This window comes from Chelmon rostratus, chromosome 18, assembly GCF_017976325.1.
Source record: "Chelmon rostratus isolate fCheRos1 chromosome 18, fCheRos1.pri, whole genome shotgun sequence".
Classification (NCBI taxonomy): domain Eukaryota; kingdom Metazoa; phylum Chordata; class Actinopteri; order Chaetodontiformes; family Chaetodontidae; genus Chelmon; species Chelmon rostratus.
Window position 1 is genome coordinate 5,394,310 of NC_055675.1, and position 22,420 is coordinate 5,416,729.

General features: G+C 44.1%; 1 protein-coding gene across 5 annotated transcripts in view; it reads left to right on the plus strand.

Annotated features, from left to right (window-relative positions):
* The window catches only part of cdc42bpab (CDC42 binding protein kinase alpha (DMPK-like) b), a 71,127-nt gene that overhangs the window by 41,939 nt on the left and 6,768 nt on the right, over positions 1–22,420 (plus strand). For 3 of the 5 annotated variants that reach the window (XM_041959451.1, XM_041959454.1, XM_041959452.1), the window contains exons 6-39: positions 1,350–1,443; positions 2,358–2,558; positions 2,763–2,901; positions 3,297–3,406; positions 3,534–3,613; positions 4,580–4,758; positions 4,992–5,114; positions 5,312–5,445; positions 5,724–5,845; positions 6,004–6,124; positions 6,586–6,696; positions 6,914–7,161; positions 8,666–8,771; positions 11,920–12,044; positions 12,818–12,923; positions 13,160–13,308; positions 13,404–13,495; positions 14,001–14,077; positions 15,535–15,573; positions 16,307–16,426; positions 16,915–16,998; positions 17,128–17,233; positions 17,371–17,507; positions 17,844–17,983; positions 18,506–18,587; positions 18,698–18,917; positions 19,252–19,314; positions 19,787–20,040; positions 20,139–20,263; positions 20,449–20,663; positions 20,935–21,032; positions 21,315–21,399; positions 21,556–21,679; positions 22,022–22,139. In XM_041959451.1, coding sequence (XP_041815385.1) covers positions 1,350–1,443; positions 2,358–2,558; positions 2,763–2,901; positions 3,297–3,406; positions 3,534–3,613; positions 4,580–4,758; positions 4,992–5,114; positions 5,312–5,445; positions 5,724–5,845; positions 6,004–6,124; positions 6,586–6,696; positions 6,914–7,161; positions 8,666–8,771; positions 11,920–12,044; positions 12,818–12,923; positions 13,160–13,308; positions 13,404–13,495; positions 14,001–14,077; positions 15,535–15,573; positions 16,307–16,426; positions 16,915–16,998; positions 17,128–17,233; positions 17,371–17,507; positions 17,844–17,983; positions 18,506–18,587; positions 18,698–18,917; positions 19,252–19,314; positions 19,787–20,040; positions 20,139–20,263; positions 20,449–20,663; positions 20,935–21,032; positions 21,315–21,399; positions 21,556–21,679; positions 22,022–22,139 — 4,327 coding nt within the window. The remainder of the gene's footprint in view (positions 1–1,349; positions 1,444–2,357; positions 2,559–2,762; positions 2,902–3,296; positions 3,407–3,533; positions 3,614–4,579; positions 4,759–4,991; positions 5,115–5,311; positions 5,446–5,723; positions 5,846–6,003; positions 6,125–6,585; positions 6,697–6,913; positions 7,162–8,665; positions 8,772–11,919; positions 12,045–12,817; positions 12,924–13,159; positions 13,309–13,403; positions 13,496–14,000; positions 14,078–15,534; positions 15,574–16,306; positions 16,427–16,914; positions 16,999–17,127; positions 17,234–17,370; positions 17,508–17,843; positions 17,984–18,505; positions 18,588–18,697; positions 18,918–19,251; positions 19,315–19,786; positions 20,041–20,138; positions 20,264–20,448; positions 20,664–20,934; positions 21,033–21,314; positions 21,400–21,555; positions 21,680–22,021; positions 22,140–22,420) is intronic. The other 2 variants (XM_041959453.1, XM_041959455.1) reach the window with 1 other exon arrangement.

A 22,420-nucleotide genomic window follows, 5' to 3' on the forward strand; every position in this document is an offset into this window, starting at 1 on the left:
AGTCTGTTGACCCATGTTGTGGTTCAGCGGGTTGAAAAGAGGGTCCCAGACACAGGCCTCGACGGGGTCTGCCCTCAAGGGAAATCGGTGGGATGGTCAGACAAGGACAGAGGCTATATTTAGCTGTGATGGTGGGATACAGTGACATCTCCATTTCATGCTAGTCCAGCAATCATTAGCGTTATTTAATATGTGTCTCTGATGATCATAATGTGAATTTCAACCTAATACACACAGTATTCAGAATATTAACACTGATGCCAGAAGGCCACAGACGAAACAGAAGCAAATCAGTTATTGTTCCTGGAATTTCTCAAGAAGCACAAGCTGAGAATCACCCACCAGAGACTGGACTAGACCGAGCCTGGCTGTAGATCCAGGATCTACTTTGGCACACTTAGACTCCCGTGTAAGACGATAGCACCCACAGCCCGACACAAACCACCTGTCAGTGACCCAGCAGTTAAGCACACTGTAAGCCCTCACAGAGCTACTTCCTGCACAAATCTTGAACATATTATAGAGGGAATATTAACTCTAAAAACCTAGATTGCTGGTTAAATAGTGAAAGAAGCTGATGAATACTGAGGCGGTCCAGCCGGTGTAGCTGCTAGACAGACAACCCTGTGCAGCAAAGGATCCCACCAACTGGAATGAAGCCACAGTCTCAGTATCTATATTATAAACATATCATCAGCAGTAGTAATGCAGAACAGATGCAGGTCGGGGAGGAATTCTGCAGCGGCCACCGTGTACACATCTGTGAAAGAATGTGTTGTCAGTAACCCCCCCCCCCCGCCCAGCCTGTCTCTGTTCACAAACACAAATATTGTTGGAGAAGTGAACAGGGGAGTGCGTCTGTTTAGGACACAAGGTCTTTTTTATGAGTGGGAGTGTGTTCGTGCGTTGCGTATTGCACACTCACACACACATTTTCTGTACAGTGAACTCCCACAACACAATTCCAGTTATTTCCAGTGTTGAGATTTTTTCTTTCTTTTGGTCAATTTGGAGTTGTCACACTCTTGATAAATGTGCAGGGGGAAATTACACTTAATTGAATCACAAATATATTTGAATTATTACACACTAGATTTCTAAGCAAGTTAAGACAGTAAGATTTCCTAAGGTTATGTAATTTACTTTGACGATGATTAATTACTGTAATATGAGCTCAGGCTTGTGTGTGTGTATGTGTTTGACTGTCCTGTGGATATTGTTTTGTTTGGAAAATTGTCTCATTTTCTTCATCATCTTCATTCTACTCCGAGGAATAGCTTGCTCAATTTGTCTTTTCTTTCTTTTTCTCCCCACCGCCCTCCACCCCCCGTCATCTTTTTCTCTCTCAGGGACATAAAGCCTGACAACATTCTGTTGGATATGAACGGCCACATCCGCCTGGCTGACTTCGGCTCCTGCCTCAAACTCATGGAGGACGGGACAGTAAGTTTTTACCACACCGCTGCTGATGCCTCCTCCGGTCCAAAGCAAACATACCAGAGCTTTACTGACCTCCTTGTCAACCCCCAGGGGTCTCCCAGGAGGAGTGTGTGGTTCAGCGGCTTGGCCCTGCCTGCACTTGATGATTCAGACAATTCTCCTGGCAAAAAAAAAAGGAAAAAAATCCCTCAGGTGTTATATAAAAGAAAAATGACAGGATGAAATAGATGATCAAAGAAATGCCTGAGTTTGTCTCCAATATTAATATGGTGATGAGGTTATATGACCATTTGTAGAAATAAATGTAGGGCTTGTTGGAACATGGTCGTAGACTAAATCGTCTAGATTTAAGTTTTGAATCGTGATCAGAGTGCGTTTCGCTGGTGTTTCATCTGTATTAAAGCAACTTCCCTAATAATAAAGACGAATGATGCCAACATGCGATGGATGTGAATTCCAACATCTGCTTTTTCTCTTCCACTGTGAAACTTCTGGCACATAATCATGACAGCCATTTCTGAAAATTCCTGTTTTTGCATTATGAATGTCCTAATTTACTGCCTTCATTGAAATTCAGGATCTCGAATCAAATGTGCATTCTCAATATTGCTTTAAAATAAGCTGAAACAGAGCTCTGCAAAAAAAAAAAAACTGTGTAGACGAGGGAATTCATCCCGCCGTGGGGGTCTTTAAGTTCAATAAGTTCTTTGTCTGGTTGTTTGCTGTTGCTGGAGCAGTGATATTTTCCAAGACTTCAGCCTGTAACTCATCATCATCATTACTTTCATTAGCATACAAGCTGAACTTGAATACTTAAGTTCTGTGCTTCTTTGTATTTGAGGTTTTGTCTCACATGAGTGACATTTTTCAGATTTTTCGGATCGGTTCTTGACTTTTTTCTTTTGTTCCCCTGCTAGGTCCAGTCCTCTGTGGCGGTGGGGACTCCCGACTACATCTCCCCAGAAATCCTCCAGGCTATGGAGGATGGGAAAGGCAAGTATGGACCTGAGTGCGACTGGTGGTCCCTGGGCGTCTGCATGTATGAAATGCTGTACGGCGAGACTCCTTTCTATGCAGAGTCCCTGGTGGAAACCTATGGGAAGATCATGAACCACAAGGTGAGCGCATGGAGTTTGATGTTGATATGTGCATATGGGACTGCTGTATCTTTCAGCTGGAGTGTGTACACATGCTGTAACAGAAATCAGAAGCACAGTTACAGCTGATTGAAACATCGTGTTCTGTTTGGGACTTAAATCTGTGTTTTCGAACCATCTCAAATCTCGGCTGCGTCTAATGCAAACCCTCGCATGTTTGCACAGGAGCGGTTCCAGTTCCCGCAGCAGATAACAGATGTGTCGGAGGACGCAAAGGATCTGATTCGGCGGCTCATTTGCAGTCGAGAGCACCGACTGGGCCAGAACGGCATTGAGGATTTCAAGCACCACCCCTTCTTCACTGGTACAGTCTAACATCACAGATATCGTGATGGGATTTGAATGTTCTTTCTACTGTGTGTACCAGCATGGTTTGTAGGCATTATCTCTGAATAGATTGTTTTCCTGCAATTTGAGTTATGGACTTATTGTGAAAGTAAATGAATTAAGCTATAAAAAGAAGCTGAATATTCTACGATGCATGTATTGTAGTAAATGAGTAAACAGCAGATGGAAAACATAAAGGAGACCTCATAGACAAATAATTAGATTTAACAATAGAATCTCTTAACAGGTTTAATCATTGACTGAAGTAGAATTAACTGGCATTTCAGCTCCCCAGAGTTTACACATGTGTGCTTATTAATAAAGGAATCAATGATCACCCTGTGTTCAAAGCATGACCTCTCCTGTGTTCAGGCATTGACTGGGAAAATGTTCTGACGTGTGAAGCCCCGTACATCCCAGAGGTCAGCAGTCCTACAGATACCTCCAACTTTGATGTGGATGATGACTGCCTAAAGAACTCGGTGAGGGGGCTGCTCAGTACTCTCACATTGTTTTCTGCATGTGAATGTGTTCATATTTTTTCTAGTTCTGTGGTGCATTAGATGTGAAAATCTCACTGCGTTGGCATGTTCTTGAATCATTTTTCAGGAGACCATGCCCCCTCCCTCACACACTGCCTTCTCTGGCCACCACCTGCCCTTTGTGGGTTTCACATACACAAGTAAATGGTAAGTGCTACCATGGGAAACAGATATATAAATACTTATATAAAAGACATATTTTTAACCGCTGGCTAAATTTAGGCTTTGGTCTTTTTGTGTCTTTTTGTAAAAGTCTTTCATCGCACTCATTTTCATGATGTGATTGGTGGGTTTTTAGTGGACAGGTGAATGGAAGTAGATGACATGAACAGGCTCCTTTTTCCTCCAGTATTTTTCTAGTTTGCAAAATTAAGATTATTGATATCTGTCTATAAAGGGAGATGACAACAGTGCGGCACCTTGTCATCTGGCTTCATGTGTAATTGGTTGACATAAATGGACTGACCTTCCAGACGAGCCTTCTCAGTGCATAACATTCTTATCACTCCATCTAAAGAAGCAGAGTGTTAAATTAGCTTCCCTCCCTAATAAGGTGACGTTCATGACTTGCTGTAGATCTTCACACTGAAGGCTACCCGTGAGAAAGCGACAACCCCACCACTTACTTTCTTATCTCTTCAAGGCTCAGTGATAATGGCCTTTTCCACTTCCTGTCTTTGCTCTTTCCCCCACTCTCTCTACACCCCAGTTTCCCCGCCTCTGTCTCGCACTCACCATCTTTTTGTTGCTGTCATTCCTTCTCCTCCCTCCCTCTCTCCCTTCTTCCATGACTCAACATCCTCTCATATTTCATCTCTACCTCTGTCGTTCACTTCTCTTTCCTGTTTCCCCTCCCCTGCTGTGTCTCTGTCATTTCCTCGTGGCCTTGCTCTCTCCTTTAACCATACATTTTCTTACTGAATTTCCTTTTACTGTTTAACGCCATTATGCCCATTTTTCATCTCTACAAATGGCCTTTTCTTCCCTTATCATCATCTGCCACTTTTATCCACTTTCTCACTCTTTCTCACAGATTATTTATGGTACTGTTCTCATGCCTCCTACACCTTCCGCTTCACTACCTAACCTTTTTTTTCCCATCCTTCCCTTTAGCACCCTATCTGACCGGGGTTGCCTGCGACAGCTCGCAGTGGAGCCGGGTAAGGCGGGTCAGGACAAGTTGGACCTGGACGTCCAGCGCGGCTTGGAGGACAGCCTGGCCACCGAGGCCTACGAGAGGAGAATCCGCCGTCTAGAGCAGGAGAAACTAGAGCTGAGCCGCAAACTGCAAGGTAGGGCTGAGGAAAGAATCCTCTTGGACGTGTGAGGGAAATCACATACATGCACACAAATACATTGCAATTTGAGAGAGTCAAGACGCATTGATACAGTCATTGTATATTTGTTAAAGACACACATATACCCACAGGTCGTTTACATTCAGTGGTCAAGTCTCCTCCAAATTTTATTTAAGAAAAGCACAAACGAAGCACATAACTAATGCCTGTGATCTGACTTGTTGCAGAGGCGACTCAGACGGTGCAGGCCCTGCAGCACCCGACAGGTGAGGGCCCTGTCAGCGCTAACAAGGAGGTGGAGATCAGGAGTCTGAAGAGCGAGATCGATGTCCTCAAGAAGCAGATCGCTGGTCAGGATTTGTTTTTGTTGATATTTATTTCAGCTCATTAGTACTCCAACCAAAGGGGTTCATTCACATGCTGCTTTTGAACAGAACTTGACAACCTCGGTAGCAAAATAACACAGTGACAGTTGAAGTCTGTCACTTTAGTGCTTAACTAAACCATTGTGTGTGTGTGTGTGTGTGTGTGTGTGTGTGTGTGACAGAGTCAGGCCAACTTGAGAAGCAGCTGGAGGACGTGTCGTTGGCCCGCAGGGACCTGGAGGACTCATCTAAACACATCAAGATTCTGGAGAAACAGATGAAGAGCATTTCACAGGAGAGGGACGACCTGCACAAGGTAGAACCAGTGTTATTTGGGGAAGCTGTGTGTGCGTTTGTATGTGAGTGTATTTTTATTTTCTTTAGATTATTTTAGATGCTATTTCCCCAGTGTAGGGAAAGTGATCATGACTCTACTAAACATTACCTACAGTAACAAAAATGTAGCCTTGATTTGCCCTTGAAGATCAACTATGATGCAGAAAGTCAAATCTAAACCCTTTGCCTCAACTGAGATTAATTTTCCTTGAAGCCACCGTGCAAATCTTGATACGTATCTACACTCTTTGTTGCCAGGATGTTATGGAGGCCAGTGAGAAGCTAAAGTCTCAGTCGAAGGAGCTGAAAGAAGCCCACAGCCAGAGAAAACTGGCCATGCAGGAGTTTTCTGAACTCAATGAGAGACTCACAGACCTCAGGTAGGATCACTGCTGGAGACCATTTCTCAACACCAAGACACCTACACTTCCTAGTTTCCTTAACGGAGCAGCTTCCTATTGAGTATTTGTAATGCTGTTCGTTTCTAAGTAGATTGATATTGACTTGATATTGACAATTTATCACACCTTGCACCTAGGTCAGCAAAGCAGCGCCTGGCTCGCCAGTTGCGCGACAAGGAGGAGGAGATTGAGAGCCAGAGTCAGAAGGTTGAGGCTCTCCGCCTTGAGGTGCGAAAGGCAGAGAGGGCCAAGAAGGAGGTAGAGTAGTCTCCCTGTGGTTGCTAGCAAACCCTGTTTTTGTCTCCCCATCCACTGGTTGGTGCCCAATTCCAACTTCTACTGCTGTCTGTGTATTGAACTCCTATCACGTTTCAATGAATATTTTTCTGTAGATTAGAAACAGTGTTGCAGTGGCTGTATTTCAGTGTATAATGTGTTTCTGCATTCTTGCAAAAACATGTCAGGCAGTATTTGGAAAGATTTTCATCAGTTTAGAATAATATAACACATAATTTCTATAGGTTGATGCACAGCACAATACACTACAATAAGGCCACTTTATGTATATTTCTGTTTCTTGTGTACTGGTGCAGTTGGTGCATGTTTTTGTATATGTTTTCATTATATGTCTAAAAAAAGATGGGTGCACGAGGGGGTAAATGGTGTGTGAGCTACACTTTCATCCAGTCACTGGAGTTTATGCATGCATCCATCATCAGATGGAGGCGCAGGCGGAGGAGCAGGCAGCAGAGGCTCAGAAAGAGAGGAAGCTGAGAGAGCGTAATGAGCAGTATAGCCGACAGCTGGAGGAGGAGCTGGAAGGGCTTAAGGTAAATGTGCAAACACACACAGCTGAACATTAACCTGTCCATCTACAGAGTCTCTGTACATCTTTACAAGTTAAAGGTTCCTGATTAGACAGGATGTCAGTACTGATACAGAGTCTTACTGCTCCCCTAACAGTCTTTTCTATGTATGTTTTACTAATCCTCATCTCTGCTGCTGAAACTCACCAACCCCGTTTTTCTCCATATTCCCACTACCCAGCTGAAGCAGGCCGGCTCCTCTGCCACCCCGGCCTCAGCAGACCAGACCCAGGAGGTGGGACGCCTGCGGGGAGACCTGGAGAAGAAGACACTCCTGTATGAGGAGGAGCTGGCGCGCAGGGAGGCGCAGCACACCACCGAGCTGAAGGCCCTGCGCAAGGAGCTGCGGGACGCCGAGAGCCAACACCTCACCCTGCAGAAAGAGATCCTGATGCTCAAAGACAAGCTGGACAAGACTCGCCGTGAGAGGTAGTTTAACATGTCCTCCTTCTTCTTTCTCTTTTCTTCTTTTCATCCAATCAAGACGATTTAATTCTGTGTAGTTGGCGTCGTGCAGTTAGCGGTATTGCTACACTGTGTCTGTCCAATACCCTGGCAGTCATGATATTATTTTTGTCTTCTTCATTGTCTTTTCCAGTGATGATTGCATGAGGTAATTAGAGTTGAATTAAAAATAGCTCTCTGTCTGGTATTAATGTGTAGTAACTGTGAAGTGCTGATTCTTTTGAATAGTTAATCTAACTATTGTGATGTAACATTATTAGAATGTGATAGCTCTGTTGTCCCTGACCCAAGCAGAGATAACTCCGTGTACAGGACACCTCCTTCCAGGGGTTCTCAAGTATTTCATCCCTCATTCCAAAGCTGATATCTTCCATTTCATAGAATTCCTTTATGTATCCTCATGAAATGGTTGCTGTATAGAAGTGATCTTATTGCCATTACTTTGAAAATAGTTCTCTTTTTAAAGCTGTTTATCTCATTCCTGAGCCATAGGAGGCTCAGGAATGAGAGGCAGGAACAGTGCTTTTGAGATGATAAATTGATATTGTACTCATTTATGTTCAGTTAATTTAGGGTTTATTACTAAATTGAAATAATACGGCAACTTATAAAACTCACTTATTGTAAGTTGAAATGGCAATACTGGACTTTTTTCACACCCCGCTGTAGTTTTGAATGGCAAAGAGAGCGTGCAAATGGTTGAATTAGTAAAAAAAAAACAAAAAAATTCTCTCAAAATGTGCCAGCTGGGATATTAAATACCAAGAAAGGAAAGAAGTAACTTATTTTTCCTCTACAGACCCCCTGGTAGGTGCTCAGGGGCACCTGATCCCACTTTGAGAACCGCTGGTTTAATCGAATTTTAATAAATCTTGTTTTTGAGGTGAAAGCTTTGGAGCTTTGTTTTTGTACCCTGTAGCCTAACCTTCCTGCCTGGTGTTACTCACATATTATTCTCACTACTTTCTAATTCATCTTTAAACACGCCGCTGTATCAGATTCTAACTGCATTAATGTGTTTTGGCTGAATAATGTGTACCTGGTCTTAGTACCAAGCCTTTGAGTCAGGTTTGGAGGAAACATGTGGACTCTGAGGCCCACACAGGAACAAAGGTGGGAGGATAGATGAGGCATTCTGAGGGAGTTTGGCCATGACATCGGTGAAAATTTGATTGTGTTTTCAATCTGTTTATACTCACCTTATCGCTGCATTAGAATACAGCACCTTTAATGTAGAGTGACTGTTTAAAGGCCAGCATTTCAGTTCAGGAGGCTGGACGGTAGAAAACCTACAAAACCAACCAATCTACAAAACCCAAATCTCTGCACAAAGTCCTGTTTTTGAAAGATTGAGTCAAGAGTCAAGATTGGATTTGCAGCTGTGAATTATGGTTGGGGAATAAATGTAAGTTTATACAATGTCACACGTTTAACAATCTGTGTGTGTGTGTGTGTGTTTTTCCTCCAGCCAAAGTGAGCGTGAAGAGTTTGAGGCCGAGTACAAGGAGAAGTATGAGAGGGAGAGAGTCCTGCTTACTGAAGAAAATAAGAAGCTATCCAGTGAAATGGATAAGGTAAAATATTTGTTCAGTCGTAACAAAAGTCACTCTGTTTAAAGCGAGTTTCAGTGTTTTTCTCTCTTGCTTTTTAGCGATGCGTCTATCTCCCTGAAACACACACATACATACTCGCGAAAAAACACAATTCCCAAAACCCCAGGTAACCTCGCTCAGCCAGCCCAAACCCTGTCATCACATTCCTCCCTCCACCCCCTCCCTCCCAGCTACGCCAAAGAAATCACTGTTCAATAGCCCCCATAAAAACACCTTGTAGCCTCCTACACAGTCAGATGGAGCTGATCTCTGGATTACGCTCTGTTGACGTTGGAAATAGCTCTTGGAAGTTCAAAAAGTCTCCAATTTAAACAATGTCTTAAAAGCAGGAGGCATTTTGACATATGGAATAAAATGTCTGAGTGTTGTTTTTCAAGTCTGCAACTGATAACATAGAAAATATCTTGATGAACTAGAGAGAATATGGATGTGGGTGCCACTGGAATGATTGCACGTGTCACTGTAGTTATTTAATGTATTATTCTGTTATTTCACTTACTGAAAACTCATGTTTTTAAAAGCATAAGCGTTCAGGATGGATTAGATCTGTCTGTATCCTTGACTCTGCACAAAATGGTCCTTCATCACGTTTGGAGCGTGTGAAAATATTATTGTTTGCTTACTCTCATCTTTCAAAGGAGGCGCCAAATTTCAACACTGTTTGCTTAATGGCAAAATCAAACCACTCTCTGCAACTGTATGTCTTTTTGTGTTTGTTTTAGGGAAAGTTTCATTTTCACTGTCGTCAAGGTCAAACTGGTGATAAATGTGGAGTATTAATGCAGTTGCATTAAAGGATAACTTTCGTTTTTTACAACCTGGACCTTATTTCTAGCATTAAATACGACCATTTACTCACCCAGACAACTTTGGTGGCATTTGGAGTCGTTTTGAAAAAATTAGCCCCAGAGGAGCGGCGTGTATATCCGTATAGTGCGAGTACTCGGGGCATCCATGCGCAGCCTCTATAAATGCATAATCTGTGGCAAAACTCGTTCATATTCCAATATTTTGTTATGATATGCTGGTGCTATTCCCCTCTGAGCCGGCGGTCGGCTAGTTTAGCTGTAGTTTAGCACAGCTATGGTTCGTTATTGCATGTTCGTAGCTGACTGCCGCAGAGTCAACTGTGTTGTGGCCGGCTGCTCGCAGCGCCCGGCGTTCGGTAATGACATCATCCACGTCAGAGGTAGTTGTCTAGAGACACTGGATGTTGATAACATGCCACCACGGGCTCAGAGGGGAATAGCACCAGCATATCATAGCAAAATATTGGAATATGAACGAGTTTCGCCGCAGATTATGTGTTATATAGAGGCTGCACATGGATGCCCCATGTACTCGCACTATACGGATATACGCGCCGCTCCTCTGGGGCTAATTTCTTCAAGACGACTCCAAATGCCACCAAAGTTGTCTGGGTGAGTAAATGGGCGCATTTAATGCTACAAATAAAGTCCAGGTTGTAAAAAACGAAAGTTATCCTTTAATACTTGCAGTTTTTTAGAAATGAACAGGACCTTGAGATTTGTGCCTCTTGCAAGATTTTTCCTATTCTGAACTTAAATTTTCTTTTTTTCCCTGTAAGGCTTATTTTACTTACAATTCAGATTCACCAAACCCTGTTAATTCCTCAAACTTGCCAAAAATCCCTTGTATTCTCTCAATAAATGCCACCTGTTCATGAGGAGACAGGTGTTCACGTGCTGTGATCAGAAGTAGAATTGAAGCCCCTCAAATTAGGTCACTTTTTCCACTCCATCTGCAGTCATTCAGTAAAGTGTCACTTAATAGCAAAAAGAAGAATTTCACACTGTGAAGCTTCAACTCATGTGTTAAAAAAGAAGCAGATGAAATATATATATAAAGTCTGGCAGTGACAGTTTTCAAATTTGGGAACCTGAAAAAAGAAAGTTGTCAGAGCTGAATGATTTGAGAGCAAGAGAGATGCCAAAAACAGTCTTGCTCAAATAAAGTGGTTCATGATGAAAATGGGAGGTAGTCACGGGGATGCGACAGTCGAGGAGACTGCACACCTGCACAGCAACCTGCAGAAACACCCAGGTGCAGCTGTTCACATTTTTTTGGCCACTACTGAACTGTAATAGAAAATACTTGAAACATGATCCACTGACTAGCTTTTAATTTTAATTCAAGTCAGTTATTGTGCAAGAGATGTTTCCATTGTGAAAGTGTCAGCAGATATGAATCAGATCCTCCCTAAGCCATTTATGTATCTCAAGCCATATTGTGCAGCTAGTTTCTGGTGAGGTGTGGTGTCGGTGGAGTGCTGTTAGACATACATTCTGTCACACAGTGGTGGTGGTTTCATCACTACAGCCCATTACAGAATAAAGCACATGTCATTTAGTGAGCTCTTATCCAAACATTACAGAAAACATTCAATGTTTACACTTATTTCTGCGTCTCGAAGCCTTTTCCACAAGTCTGACATGATTTTATGACCTCGACTGCACTCACAGATAGTCCAAACATCGGTTGGCGGCGGGCTCCAGGATTGGAAAGCAATTGCAAAACAATATTAAATTACTGTCTTAGCTTGCACATTACATCACAGCCTTGTCAGTTGCAAGACACCAAAAATGTGCCCACAATGTGTGGTATTTGAGCAAACAATAGGGCAGCTTGGGACTTGTAATGATGTCACCATGGTTACATCTTTACACACAACCCTCACGTTAAAGGACTCAGGAAATTTTTTGAGATGAATCACCCTCCTCGTCTCTGTATAGGTGTGTGTATGTGAATCCACACAGTTCCTCAGCAGCAGTGTAGTTGAGTGTGGTTGAGCATCAGGGGGCTGAATCATAAAATCCATCATAATCTCCAACAATACAATGATTCATTCCACACATTGAGCCAGTCACCACGTTCAAGGCTGAGCACCTTTGCTCGTAGCGACGCAGCAACTGTTAGACTCATTACAAAGTGCTACAGTTTTCTAATGTAATGTCAGTGTCAGTGTATGCGTGACATGACATGAATCCATTTGCCAGGTGTCCAACTACCTAATGACAACTTCACGACTCAGTGATGTTTAATATGATCTGTTTTCTCTGCTGGTGTGCGCATGTGCTCTTCTCCTCAGCTGACCAGCATGTTTGAGAAGGTGAGCAGCTCCAACAGGCAGCTGGAGGATGAGATGAGGGAGCTAGCAGACAAAAAGGAGAGTGTAGCTCACTGGGAGGCCCAGATCACAGAAATCATCCAATGGTGAGACACACACACACACACACACACACAAATACACATACACACATGCACGCAGTAGCTTTCTCAAATGTCCTCAATACTTGCTGAGGCATGTACTTTCTCACTGATGCTATGGCACAAACTGATAGACAGCTATATTCAGTCTCAGAGCAGACACACACACACACACACACACACACACTCCCATGTTGTCTAGGAGTGTATTGGGTTCCTCCGCACAGTATAACTGCAGCATTTCTCGCATGCCTCTGAAGATCCTCGAGCTACTTGACCCTCCCTTCCTCTCAGATCACTTCCCATTGCAGCTGACACCTCGCCAGCTGCTCGGCCTCCCTCTGTTGGACAAGCTCGCAGTCCTGGCATTGCACACATACCACACACACGCACATGATACATCCATCCAGACGCAGAAACACACATACCCGAATGCACACACTCACATTCCAAACATGCACATACAAATGTTCAGTCTGGAATGCATTTTTAGAGGAATTTAGTGATTTATGTTGCCCCCTGGTGGAGACACTGTGCTACTGCAGTGGATAAGCCAGAAAATAGAATCACTCAATTGGTGAAGTATTACAAGTATTCTTCTAATCATTCTTTTTTTGTTTGTTTGTTTGTTTGTTTTTAACTAGGCTCACAAGTAAAAACTGTTCTATAACTGTCTCTACAGGCCTTTAGTATTTATGTGTATGGGTGAATGTCGGTCTTTGGAATGTTTTTGTCTTTTGTAGTAATGCAAATGTGTGTATTTTGTGTGTTTGCTGCAGGGTGAGTGATGAGAAGGATGCTCGGGGCTACCTGCAGGCTCTGGCCACTAAGATGACAGAAGAGCTGGAGGGACTGAGAAACACCAGCCTGGGAGCGAGAGCAACGGTGAAATACGCTCACATACAAACACTGTTACCGACTAAAACTGATGTGCATAAGTATTATTTTTCTAAGACGATTAATGAATGTTATGAAAGAAGTCTTATTTGGCATTAACATTATATTTGCTAAACTAACTAAACTTTAGTAATACTAGTTCTAGATCAGCACTATCATCTCTCTCATTTGAACTCCATTCGTCACGTTTTTTCATTTACTAACTTTTCTCCTCCCTGTTTCAGGACATGCCGTGGAAGATGCGGCGCTTCGCCAAGCTGGACATGTCGGCCCGTTTGGAACTGCAGTCGGCCCTGGACACTGAGATCAGAGCCAAGCAGAGCATCCAGGATGAACTGAACAAGGTCAAGGCCAACAGCATCGCCACAGAATGGTACGGGCACTTTACAACAGCTGTTGTTAAAAAAAAAAAAAATCAGAACAACCCTCTGGATAATATTTGTTGCATCGTTGTCTCTCATCCTCCAGTAAACTGCAGGAGGTGGAAAGTAAAAACCAGGACCTCCTGGCTGAGATCGACAGGCTGAAGAAAGAGGCTGAGGAGCTGCGGCTACGAAGAGGTACGACTGGAAGTCTGACCTCTCTGTTCTCTTGTCAGTCGCCAGAATGCACAAAGAATTGCAATAATTGATACAGACCAGAGTACATTTTGACATTGCTATTAATTAAGTTCCCAAACACTGTGGTAGAACTTTATATACAAGTATGCATTCTTTGGAAAATATATGGGGTGAAACAATTCTTTAAATGTACATTTTCTCTCTATACATTGCGTGCTGATCGCTGACTGGACACTGCACACTGTGAAACATCTTGTGGGAGATTATCACTGTGAAAGAGGGATAATTGCAGCCGCGGAAACAAATCGGAAGGTTTTGCGTCAGCAGCCATGTTTGAGAAATAAAATCATGTGCTATGTACATGAAAATGTATTGTTTCTGAGGTCAAATGAAACACCCCCCACTTCTTAGACACAGTCCCGTGACTCATTTTGTTTAAGTCGCCCTTTGATGTTTTAATATCGCGTACTTAACCACGGTTGTGTTATTTGTTCTGTGTCTGTAGGTGTCAAGCACCAGGATTCCCAGAATTCCTTCTTGGCTTTTCTCAACGCCCCCACCTCAGCACTCGACCAGTTTGATGTAAGTATTCAAGAAAAAAAGCCTTACATGGGCTGATTTAAATATAGCTGACCATATATCTGCCTGGAATTAGAGACTTACGATCTATGATCGTGATCAGCTTGGACGTCATAAATCTCATAAATCTGCAGTTCATTTAATTATATCTGTGCTTTTTCTTCGCATCGTTTTTTGTTCACATGAATTTTTATTTTTGTTTTTATCCATTTGGTTGTTTCCTTGCTTCATTCTCTGGTACATCAGGACTCTTATTCCTCATCCTCATCTTCTTTAATTGAGTTTTGGGAAGACGTAAGTTCCTCTTGGTTAGGCGGGGGTCCATGTGTGTATGTAACAGTAGCTGTACGCTGTAGGATTTGACTAGCTGAGAAAGACGGTGCAGATCTGTGTATACGTATTGCACCCGTGAGTTTGTGCCTGTGATTCAGCGTTACTGTGAGAAGAAGAGCGGAACCACTGCAAAAACTGTCACTTATAAAAGGTCTAAATTTATTTTTTCCTGAGAACAAATGGAAAAATACACAGAATGAGATACATTCATTTCCTCCTTGTGCACATTCTGTACTTAAGATTGACATTTTTTGCAGTGTGCTGCCCTTTTATTCAGTTGCTTGCTAGTCCTCGTAGGCTAGTGGGCTATTTGAATGGCTCTACTTTGGCTTTCTAGTTCTAGGACTTGGGTTGAACAGAACTGCAAAGTACACAGTACATTTTTTAGGAATCCTTCATACATCCCTTCATCTTTTCCCTGTGTTTTGTTTGTTTGTTTGTTTTGATTTTAGTTTGTTTTTTTGCCAGAAATAGACGTTGAGTCATCACTGTGCTCCATACTGACTTTCCCAGCTGCTCCCTTCCCCTCACCATGTGCACACATACAACCTCTTCAGCCTCTTTCCTCAATTGAACCCTGGTGGACATACAGCCGTGTAACGCAGTGATTCCCAACCAGAGCTACTGGTGCAACTTGTGCACTAGCCAGGGCAGATGTGGAAAGCTCAACTTATTAACTCAATAAACCTTCGATAAATTTACAATAACAAGTAAGCTGCCCATCAGCCTTAATCAGCTGTAACACGTGTTGCAACTGAAAGTGTGTGAAAACTAGTTAAGTAGGAAGAGAAGTTGAAATAGTTAGCTAAAAGTAATGGATAAACAATATCCACTTGTATCTCATTAGTAGTGTAAAGCAACAGCCAGTTTTTAATCCATATATAAGAACGTGATTGGTGATGATGAAGAGATACTCGGGCTCAGCTGATGTTTGATGTGGGGGAAGCCCTACATCAAGCCCAAACAGGTTGGGAACCACTGGTCTCATGTGATGCAGCCTTATATTACCATTTCATGTTTCTCCCCCCAGTCTGTTTAAATGTGTGTTTTCAGCTCTGTTAGACAGCCTTTCTGATATTCACCCATCTCTGTGTCTCTGCCACTCTCTGCCTCTCCTGCCACTGAAGCGCTCGCCATCCGTTGGCCCAGCTAGCAAAGGCAGACGTGTAAGCACCATCACTGCGCTCTGTGATCTCATCGAGCCTTTCTAAATGTGCTGTCCTCGTCACATTGATGTTTAATTTGTGTGTGCGTTTCCTGCGGCTGTCAGATTGCATGGCAGGAGTTGTGTTGTGTTGTCAAAGGCTTTAATGTGTTGGATTTTCTCATATTTTGATTACATGGGGTGTTGCTGTGTGTTGTGCCTGTGTGCATTGTTGTCCGTGTGTCGTTTTTCTTTTTACTCTTCAGTGCAGCTTTGTGAATGGCAATGCATGGTGTATGGTGACTGGTGTATGTTTGTGGTGTCTCAAATTAGCATGGACATTGGGCTGTGATGTGTTCCTTTATGTTATATTGTAGTACGTGGGTTGCAGAAAAAGTTGTGGTCGGATTTCCTCTATAGCTTTGAAAATCCAGTGGATATGACCACAATATCCCTTTATTCTGTTTTCCGTTTGTATATAAACGCACCTGCGCTTCTCTCTAAGCATGGATGCTGCATATCGTTCTCTGGTTTGTTTAACTAACCCTCTTTCCCTGTCTTTCCCTTCCTCCTCTCATCTTCCTCTGTCCATCTGCCTCATCACCACCTTATCCCTCTCCATTCCTCATCCTCTTTTCTTCCTCCCATCCTCATCCTACTTGCATCTTGTCTTTGCCCTTCTCTTCTCACTTATCCTTGTCCTTACTTGTCCCTGTGTCCTCTCCCGCTCCTCCATCCTGTCTCTCTCTCCTCAGGTGGACTCTATGGATAACTTCACCCCCTCCAACACTCCATCCCGGGAAGACGACCCTAAGTCCCACCTCAAGTCGCGCTCGCGTTCACCCTCCATGGCCAGTGATATGGAGCCCATAGAGGTCAGACAATCCCTTAGTCTGCCAAAGAAGTGCATGCGTTCTTGTATAGAGGCTGGTATCCTGCCAGGAAGGTCTTGTAGCCTTAGTGAAATACAGCATCACGATCTGGATAGTGGTTGGGTGTTATTCCCCATCCTTTATCACCAGCCTCTCTAAATGTGGCATCAGTAAACATTCCCCATACCAATTCAATTGCCAATTTTCAGTGAAGAAGGAGCTGTTACTCAGAGCAACGCACAATACTGAACTTGTCAGGTGGGTCAGCCATTGTGAATTGCAAGTAACTTAGTTATGGAGAAATGCGAGCAGTATAACTAAAAGAAGGAGAACATTGAGACCAGCAGGAGACATCGTTACCTCTGACCTTCTTCATAGAAGGTCTTGTCCGAGGCTTTTCTACAAGATTTATGTCCCTCATACATGGGTCAAAACCACAACCAAGACCCAGTGATGTCTCTGATTGGTTGTTTGTGTGTTCTGTCATACAGTTGATAGACCACCCTCCCCGTACAGTCCAGACCCCCACCATGCGCTCAGGAGGGTACGGCAGTATTGGACGCTCCTCACCTAAGGTTAGAGGTTTTTCTGTAGGATCACACTTCATTGTTGGACAGCTTTGCATCAGTAGGCCTCATGTTTTCTTAGTTAGCACTGATTACGTCTCTCTTACGCATTCTTGTGTATTCATTTATTCTCCGCAGTCCAAAGCACATCAGTTCGTGGTGAAGTCATTCAACACGCCCACTAAGTGCAACCGGTGCACTTCCCTCATGGTGGGGCTCATACGTCAAGGCTGTGCCTGTGAAGGTAAGGACAGGAAGGGTAGAAGGTGAAGGGAAGCACAGTGGATTGGGTCTGCCTTTTCATTGATTTTAATGTCTGCTAGTTGACCAGTCAAACCTCTCTTCTGTCTGCATCTTGTCTCCGTCTGTCTCCTCGTCCAGTGTGTAACTTCTCCTGCCATGTAACCTGTGCGGACAAGGCTCCGGCTGTGTGTCCCGTACCCCAGGACCAGACCAAGGGCCCGCTGGGTATCGACCCACAGAGGGGGATTGGTACTGTGTATGAAGGGCACGTTAGGGTGAGTGAGACTGACAAAAGCCTCAAGTAATTGAAAATCAGTTGCAAACAATGCAGGTGATGGGAGACCTTCAGATGAGCTCCGTTTTCTGGATTGTTTACTTCACCTGAAGCCAAATAGACTTTGGTTGTCACTGTCCCTGCTTTCATGCTGAATCCTCACAGAGGTAAACATGAAATATAGCTTTCAGTGGACGCTTGGATTTGAGGCTAAATTAGTTTTTATATAGGTTTATGTAGTTACAAATTGGCATCTTTTACATCTCGAGCACTGCAGAAGGTGCTCTATAGTACAGATCCATGTTTTCTACCACTAAACCATGTTTTTATGCTCTAGGTGCCCAAACCGACAGGAGTGAAGAAAGGTTGGCAACGGGCGATGGCTGTGGTGTGTGACTTCAAACTGTTCCTCTACGAGCTGGGAGAAGGAAAAGCCACGCAACCAAGTGTAGTAGTCAGCCAAGTCATAGATATGAGGTATGAGTAGCATAGAAACTCCTCTTAGTGACTGTAGGGACTGGAGTTATTTACCATTCATGTAAATACCCTGGATATTCAGCAGCGTCTTCAGCCCGAGGTAGTTTACTGTATGCTGCAAACAAACAATACAGCAAGAAAACGTATTGTAGATACTAGAAAGTACTGAAAGTGATGTGATCCTGCTGGGACCTGCAACAGATTCTTATTGTCATTATCGATTAATCTGCACATTATTATATTTTTAGATTCATCAGTTAATAGTTTAGTCTATGAAAGGAGATAAAATGGGAGTCACAGTTTCACTGAGGCCACAGTCTAAAACCTAATGATATTCAGTTTACTGTTACAAAGAACAACAGCTGTCACACAACTAGAGAATGTTGGCATCTTATACTAGAAAAATGACTGAAATGATTGATCAACTATGAAATAGTGGCCTATTTATTTTGTCTATCCAGTAAATGAATAATAGCTTTAGGTTCTGCATGTCTGACCTTTGATCTCTGTCATGTCATATAGGGATGAAGAGTTTTCAGTCAGTTCTGTCCTGGCCTCTGATGTCATCCACGCCAGCCGCAAAGATATCCCCTGTATATTCAGAGTAAGTCCTTTTATTTGTCTGCACCCTAAAGTTTCAAAACAGCCCAAGTAGCCTAAATTAGTAAATTCCAAATGCTGTTCAACACCTCACGTGCCCTCTCCTCCCCTCAGGTGACAGCGTCCCAGCTCTCCCCCTCCAGCAGCCACAAGCCCTCCATCCTGATCCTGGCCGACAGTGATCAGGAGAGGAACAAATGGGTGGGGCTCCTCAACGAGCTCCACCGCATCCTCAAGAAGAACAAGCTCAAGGAGCGCTTCGTCTACGTCCCCAAGGAGGCTTACGACAGCACCCTGCCGCTCATCAAGACGACACAGTCTGCTGCTATCATAGGTGGGCCTGCACCACCAACATTCCTGCTCAAAAAGCAGGGTAGCTCTGCGAGACTACAAGAGGTATCACAGGAAGCAATTAGGACATGTCACTGATCAACAGCCCTCATTATTCAAAAAGAATAGTTCCTTATTCATGTATTTGTAGCAGTGTAGTTGTTCCAGATGGAGCTACTTTTACAGATTGCCAATTAGATGAGAGAAACTCTCTGAGCCCGGCAGGTATGTTATGAAAATAGAAACTAGCCGATTGGAACATTTTCTACACAGGAGCCCTTTTCTGTCCCCTTACTGGCTCTGGAATGGTCGTCTCACTTCATTTGCTCTGCCCTCAGATCACGAGCGTGTCGCCCTGGGCAACGAGGAAGGCCTTTTTGTCATCCATGTCACCAAAGATGGTAAGAGCCACTCTTTAACATCTGGTCTGTGTCATTGTTCACGGTGGCAGCCGGGGACAGGGGCATTATGTTTTTGGGTTGCCTGACCATCTGTCTGTTCCACTCTGGTGAAACAGATATCTCAGGAACGCCTTGAGGGGATTTCTTCAAATTTGGCACCAGTGTGACCAAACAAAACATGTTTCTGGACATAACTTAAGAATTCATAACATAATTATGACCAAATTGCACACACATGTCTCATAGGATAAAATGATGAAGGGACGGCACTTTATATCCAAAAGGTCAAAGGTCAACTTCACTGTGACATCATAATATTTTGCAAAAACACGTTTCTGTCCATTATACAACACCATCAGGAGCAGAATAGGTGGATTGATGACCAGCGCATTTCTCTTCCTCTCCTCTTTTCACCACTTCCTTTCTCATCTCCCTTTATCCCCGCATCTTCATCCACTCCCTCTATCCTCAGAAATAATCCGGGTGGGGGACAACAAGAAGGTGCACCACATCGACCTGATTCTCCAGGAGCAGCTGCTGGCGGTCATCTCCGGCCGGAACCGTCACGTCCGTCTCTTCCCCACGCAGGCCCTGGACGGCCGCGAGACCGAGTCCTACAAGCTGGCAGAGACAAAGGGCTGCCAGACCATCGTGTCTGGCCCCGTCCGCAACGGCTCCCTCACCTGCCTCTGCGTGGCCATGAAGAGACAGATCATATGCTATGAGGTGAGAAAGCACTGGATTTGTTGAGTCTTGTTTATTGATACAAATCCGTAGACGTGCTGCTGTAAAAGCAGTTTCCTGTTTGTCCTCGTGCACTCCAGGTGAATAAGAGTAAAGCGCGTCATCGTCGGCTGCGAGAGCTGCAGGCCCCGGGGCCCGTCCAATGGATGGGTCTGCTCAGCGAGCGTCTCTATGTGGGATATCAGTCTGGCTTCACCCGCTACAGGTACTCCACCTGTCGACTGATCTAAATACAGTGGAGACGTTCCTCTCATGGTTTTTCACGTCCATGTTTGTTTTGTTATTGTTTCTTCATGTTTGATCACTCCCTGCTCTAATAATTCATTCATTTCATATGAAAGGATGAGCTCAATTTAATCAATCTGACTGTGTTTCCGATGACCTCCACAGCGTCCATGGCGACGTGTCCCCTGTCAGCCTGCTGCACCACGAGGACCACACCCTGGCCTTCATCCCCCAGCAGGGCCTGGACGCCCTCTGCGCTGTGGAGATTTCCAGCAAGGAGCTGCTGCTGTGCTTCAGCGCCATAGGAGTATATGTGGACTCCCAGGGCCGCAGGTCACGTCAGCAGGAGCTGATGTGGCCGGCCGTTCCCAACGCTGCCTGTGAGTGCAGGAATAATTGATTTACATGGTGATTGTTATATGAAGGTCGATGGACAGTCATTGTATTCACAATGTGCCTGTCAACTAAATACCTCCACCTGAGATAATATAACAAATGAACAGAATTTCAGTAAGACAACATTTTTTAAGGTATGAGAGAGAGAATTTGCTACAGTGATCAAAATATTTACATCCTGATAAAACTATAATCAGAAATGTACGGACAGTAAAAATTGACAAGTGACTACAAGTGTTGTTTCCTTTTGTTCAGGCTACAACGCCCCCTACCTGTCAGTGTACAGTGAGAACGCTGTCGATGTGTTTGATGTCAACACCATGGAGTGGATTCAGACCATCCCTCTCAAGAAGGTCAGTGCTGTGGTCTGCGGCCTGTCGTGATGTGACATGACTGAAGCCTCAGCAGAAATCGACTGCTCAGTGAAGCAGACGAGCAGAGACGTCTCTGGCTCCACCTGGTGGTTTAGATGAATGAATCCTTCTTTTCAATCACCATAGTAACCTGACTTGTTCTTCTGATTGCAGCCCTGCCACATTAACAGATTTTGATGTGAGCCTCAGTGAATTTCTGTGATGATCAGAAATCGGTTGTTGAAAATGCGTTAACGATGGATTTATCTGCTTCCCCTTCAGGTGCGACCTCTGAATGTTGACGGCTCTCTGAACCTGCTGGGACTGGAAACAGTCCGGCTTATCTACTTTAGAAACAAGATGGCCGGTAAGAACGCGCAAGTGTATCATGTGCCCGTCTTCTGTTCTTCACGTGTTTTGTAGAACAAAAGCAACTTGAGTACAGTGGAAGGTTTGACGTGAATCTGCCGCACGTTGTAGTCTGTCATGTAAACACGCCCGCGGCTTTGTTCTGATCTTCCAGAGGGTGATGAGCTGGTCGTCCCGGAGACATCAGACAACAGCAGGAAGCAGATGGTGCGCAGCATGAACAACAAGAGACGCTTCTCCTTCAGGGTGCCTGAGGAGGAACGACTTCAGCAGAGGAGGTAGTTTACCTGCAGCACGAGGCAGCACTCTCCATACTCACTGTGCAACGCCAGAGGACGCTTCTGCCTGTTTCCCGCTGATCAGTGTATCCACTGGGGCCGCAACTGACAATTAGAAAAGAAAAGCAGCAAGTCCTCCCATGTCCTGAGTGTTTTCACGTGGAAGTTGTGAATGTTAGAATGTTAAGCCATGTACAAGTTGCTCTTAAGGTAGAGTTCATGTTTAGTGGAGGAGAGTACAGTTTCATGTATTGTGCCTCTCTGCGTCTGTTCCGGTCTGTTTGTTACTCCGAGCCTTTCTGTGCCGCTGCTCATCTCTTGCATGTGTGTTTTTGCTTCCAGAGAGATGCTGCGAGATCCAGAGATGAGGAACAAGCTGATCTCCAACCCCACCAACTTCAACCATGTGGCCCATATGGGACCAGGAGACGGGATCCAGATCCTTAAAGACCTGCCCATGGTATGTGCATGCAGACACACTGAGGCACATGGTGTAGAAAATACAGACACATGGGAAAGAAGCACGCGTATACACACAGGACACAAAAACAACATAGCACTTGGATTGTTCAGGATGTGTGTGTTTGTAGGCCTGCTTCTCCAGAACCAGCACAGCTTCTCTGTCCTGTATCCTCTGATGCCCCCTGTAGCATGCTAACACTGGGATTTGAACAGAGAATAGAAACTAACACTAAGGTGTAGTTGAATCACAAATTGACCCTCCTCAGCTTCACCTTCCTT